This window comes from Pundamilia nyererei, unplaced genomic scaffold (assembly GCF_000239375.1).
Source record: "Pundamilia nyererei isolate P.nyererei 1_Seehausen unplaced genomic scaffold, PunNye1.0 scaffold00238, whole genome shotgun sequence".
NCBI classification, from domain to species: Eukaryota; Metazoa; Chordata; class Actinopteri; order Cichliformes; family Cichlidae; genus Pundamilia; species Pundamilia nyererei.
The window spans coordinates 775,513-780,513 of NW_005187639.1; the positions used below are offsets into that span (position 1 = coordinate 775,513).

General features: G+C 46.7%; 1 protein-coding gene across 2 annotated transcripts in view; it reads right to left on the reverse strand.

Moving 5' to 3' along the window:
- LOC102192266 (dynamin-1-like) overlaps positions 1-2,474 on the reverse strand; it is a 25,289-nt gene extending 22,815 nt beyond the window's left edge. For both annotated transcript variants that reach the window (XM_005749192.2, XM_005749195.2), the window contains exon 1: positions 2,088-2,474. In XM_005749192.2, coding sequence (XP_005749249.1) covers positions 2,088-2,248 — 161 coding nt within the window. In that variant the 5' untranslated portion in view covers positions 2,249-2,474. The remainder of the gene's footprint in view (positions 1-2,087) is intronic.
- Between the last annotated feature and the right edge of the window lie 2,527 nt (positions 2,475-5,001).

Consider the following 5,001-nt stretch of genomic DNA (forward strand, 5'->3'; position numbering starts at 1 on the left):
CAACCAATAAGAGCAGAGATGCAGACAGAGATCCCCCCACCCCCCACCCATTCTCAGAGTGAAGATAAAAATATTCAGCCAATCACATGCCATCTTCCAGCAGGACTCAAACTACAGACCTCAGAGACACACACAGTTTCTATATGCACAGATCCTCCACCCTGCTGCCACCTCCTCCTCTGCAGCTTACAAGTGCCTTCTTCAGTCTCAGCTGACTGCAGGTTTCCCCAATCTTATAAACAGGACGTTTGCATAATGACTGAAACCAGCCCACTGAAGAAACAATGGGCTGGGAGGTCAGTTCGTTATGTTACATCTCTCTTCACTTGCATCCCATTCACAGAAGCGTTGGAGTTAGTCCGTAAGAGATTACAGGATGACCCCAACCTCAGCAGCAGGACCACTCTCAGCATCCACCAAGTGTGTTTGAATTGTGTCTTCACTCCACCTACTTCACATACAAGGCTCAGTTCTACAGGCAGAAACATGGGTGTGCCGTGGGCTCCCCAGTTTCACCCATCGTGGCCAATTTGTACATGGAAGAAGTGGAAAAGAGGGCTTTGTGATCCTACCCTGGAACACCAACGGTGATCAATGGTCATGGAATTTGCATAATTATGATTAACGAACTGACCTCCCAGCCCATTGTTCCTTCAGTGGGCTGGTTTCAGTCATTATGCAAATGTCCTGTATATAAGATTGAAACCTGCAGTCAGCTGAGACTGAAGACGTCACCTGGATGATGACAAAACGTTTCTCCCACAAAACGCTACGTCCAGATGAACAGAATCAGCTTTTGGAGATTTACTTCCCTGGATGATTGAGATGCATCAAGATATATGACGACATAGCCTCTGTGACATCACGCAGAGCAGGAGTAGAAAAAGTGTGCCAAACAGAGTGTTGGGAACAGAGGCATGGCTCACTTCTGACGTTTTTCTTTTTAGGTAGGTCAAAATTTTATCTCAGGAAGTGTTTTCTGAAATATTACTGTCGCCTCTCACACGCTCTGGGCTTTCCATTCATCTCTTTCCACCTTCTTAGCAACAGGGTAATCAGGGCATTCCAGATGTCTTTCCTCCAGTTTTCCAGGTCCTGCTGTGGGATCTTTAGGCGCTCTCGGGCCAGACAAATTATACAATCTCTGTGAGTCGTGATCTGGGATCAGCGTCACAGACAAACACATCCTGCAGATGATGAGGTGAAGGTAGAGCAGGTCATCTACTGATCAGAAGGTTGGTGGTTCGATCCCAGGCTCCCCCAGTCTGCCAGCCAAATATCTTCGGGCAAGATACGGGGCGATCGTGGCTCAAGAGTTGGGAGTTCGCCTTGTAATCGGAAAGTTGCCAGTTCGAGCCCCGGCTTGGACAGTCTCAGTCGTTGTGTCCTTGGGCAAGACACTTCACCCGTTGCCTACTGGTGGTGGTCAGAGGGCCCGGTGGCTCCAGTGTCCGGCAGCCTCGCCTCTGTCAGTGCGCCCCAGGGTGGCTGTGGCTACAATGTAGCTGCCATCACCAGTGTGTGAATGTGTGTGTGAATGGGTGGATATGTAAAGCGCTATATAAATACAGGCCATTTACCAAGATACTAACCACAAGTATGTCTGCGATGCATCCATCAGAGCGAATGTTACCTAGTTAGCACCTAAAGCATAGAAGAAAGTGCTTGTGTGGTTGCACGGGTGTTGGTGGAGGGATGGGGGGGTGTAGCATGTTTGAGCGTAGAAAAGCGCTGTGTAAGAATCAGTCCATTTACCAGCTCATGAGCGGGTCAGTAACTCTGCCCCACCGCCGTGACACCTCCACCTGAACATCACTCCACCTCCAACCAAATGTCACACCTCCACCTGAATGTGTTTTAAAGGGCTGAACAGAAGAAGAAGAAGAATCTCCACCCCCAGCTCAAACAGACAGGTGGGCACACACGCATTCTCTTTTTCATATCTTAATGAGAGCCTCTAAGCTTTCCCAGCTGCTTACCGAACCATCAAAAAGAACCTAACCATAACAAGCACAGGAACGTTCCCATTTTTAGTACCCAGATGTCTAAACAGGTACACACGCGCACACACACACAGGGGGACTCACTTGCCCACGAAGTTCTCGAGCACCGAGCTCTTGCCGGCGCTCTGACCGCCCACCACCGCGATCTGCGGCAGGTCGAGGCTGGAGTTCTGGCCGATGGCGGAGAAGGCATCCTGCAGCCGGTTCACCAGCGGGATCAGCTCCTCCATCCCCCGGTTCCCCATGGCGGAGAGGCGGGCGGAGACAGGCGGAGGCTGCTGGTGTGTCTCGCTGCTGCTGTGACCGATCAGCGGCCGATGATCGATCACAGGATCGATCGATGCTGATGATGCTGCTCCAGCTGTGACCTTCAGCTCGTTCTCCTCCTCCTCCTCTCTGCTCCGCTGCAGGGAGGCTCCAAGCACGCTCGCAACCACACACTTCCGGTGCAGCCCTTCACAATAAAACCCCAGCCAGACAGGTTTGTAAGTTCTGACCCGGAGTCCTGAAAGTTGATTAACGCCAGCGAGTGTTCGCTCTTCACCTGCTAAATCCCCATGGTAACGGATGCTGAGCACATCACCTGGTCAGGTGAAGGCCAGCTTTATAGCTCTAGCAGGTCTCACTGCATGTGTATTCATGTTCACATTGCCATGCTGATGCAGGGGAGGATTCTTACCTACTGCTGCAAACACAGAACACACACCTGAACACCTGATCAACCAATCACATTCCTTCTCTCTGATCTGATTTCATGTCTCCTTCATTGGGCGGGACAGGAAGCTGTAATGTTTCCATGGATAGAGTCTCTAAAGTCTTGCAGCCGTCACCTATGACAGCAGCTCTGAGCGCTCAGACACAAAGTCATTGTCTGCCATTCAAATCTGTATTATAGCACTCGGTCACAAATCACCAGATTAACGATACTCTGCTTGTTCTTCTGTCAGATCATTTACCTGGTACAGATTTTCAGGTTTGATCATCAGTGTTGTCTCATAACGTGTCCGACTGGAGTAGGGGGCGCTCGCAGGGATTGCTGCAGAGACTAAAACCCACTGGAGGCGCTGTTCGCACCTCTGTGGGTGGTAAACCCAGGCTAGCTCTCTGATAATGAACTAGAACAGATTTTGTGTGATCAAAGGTGTGCACGCTGAGCTTCTTTTTCAGGCTTCTGATTGGCCAGTATTACTGCAGGCTGGGTTGGGGTTATATCGCCCCCTGCTGATTTCTCTGAGGCACCTGTCCAGGTGTGACTTTGCCTCTCAACGCTGGGTTTTCTTCAACTGAGCAAACGACACATTAGTGGAAACAACGAGCTGCAGACATGACAGGAAGTGACACGTGCTCTGCTTCTTACCTTTGCTTGCCTCGCTGTCATTGTCAGTTTACAGACTTTTCTTGTCACAGATTCAGATTTTTGGATTTGTGTCAGGATTTTTACGTATATTTAACAACACGTTCAGACTGCTGTACTTTTACTGTGAAAGAACCAGGCCTGACGTCCTGTACTACCTGCAGCAGTTTGCAGTTCCCCGGTGGGACGACAGGGGCGCTGCAGATGATCTGTTCAATGAAACCAAAACTGATCAATAACGATCAGCAGGAGCAGCTCTGATGATGAAACACATTACTTACTGATTATGGATACAAGGAGCCAATCAGATTTTATTTTATTTTTATTTAGGACAGTGCATGTTAATGAACATACATTAAAAAAAATTACAATGTATGTAAACATACCAGATTATTATATTTCCATCTGTTGTCCATAAAACATAAAAAAATAGACATAATAGACATAATGCTGTCCGTCTGTGGGGTATAAACACGTCTCTGTGGGTTGTAGCTTCAGTGGTGGTGGAGCAAGGGAGTGTAAGACTTTATATATTAAACACACTCTTTTAAGTTTCACTAAGTTATTGAAGTTCAGTAATTTTTGTTTTTGGTGGTGGGAAGTCGGTTTTTTGTCAAGTAGTTTTAAACGTCTTTTATAAATGTTTTCAATAGTTTTAAGTGTTGTTGGACAAGCAAGTGACCAGGACGTCAAACAATAGTCCATATGAGAGATGATCATTGAGTAAAAATAAGTTTTTGCTACATTCATATTTAAATTATTACGTATATGATTAAAATTTCGATTATTAAATTTAAGTACCTGGGACACTTTATTTATGTGACTCTTGAAGGATAATGTTGGGTCTAGAATGACCCCAAGATATTTGAATTCTGGAGCTAATTCAAGCTCTGCTCCATCCAGGAATATGTTTGACTGCTTCAAGTTTCAGGGGCGTTTTGAAAAATACATGCAGACAGTTTTTGAGGTGTTCAACATCAGGCATGAGTCCTCCAGCCAGCTCTGCATTAATGCTAAAGCAGCTGTAAGATCTTTTGCCACCTGCTGGACACTATTTGCTTGCGTATATATAACGGCATCGTCCGCATACATTTGAGTAAATATATTTGGGCAGACTTCAGGTAAGTTATTGATAAAAAGAGAGAACAATAAGGGCCCAAGAACAGATCCTTGAGGAACCCCTGTATCACAGTCTAAATATGGAGATTTAACCCCGTCCAACACCACACACTGTTTCCTGTGTGAGAGATATGAGGCAAACCACTGAAGAGCCTGACTGGAGATATTAAACCGAGTCAATCTGCACATCAATATCTGATGGTTTACAGAGTCGAAAGCCTTCTTCAGATCTAAAAATACAGCTCCAACACAGGGACTCTTGTCCAGCAAGCTCTTCAAGTTCTCCACTAACATACACAGGGCAGTATCTGTGGAGTGATGTGCCCGAAAGCCAAACTGCAATGGATGTAATGAGGGTTGGGTGTTTTCTAGGTGAGCAGTGAGGAGTTTAACCACCCACTTCTCAGCTATTTTAGATACGACCGGGAGAATGCTTATGGGGCAATAATTAGCCATGTCAGTCTTCACACCTGCTTTGAAAATTGGTGTAACTGCAGCAATTTTCCAATCTGTTGGAACAATGGA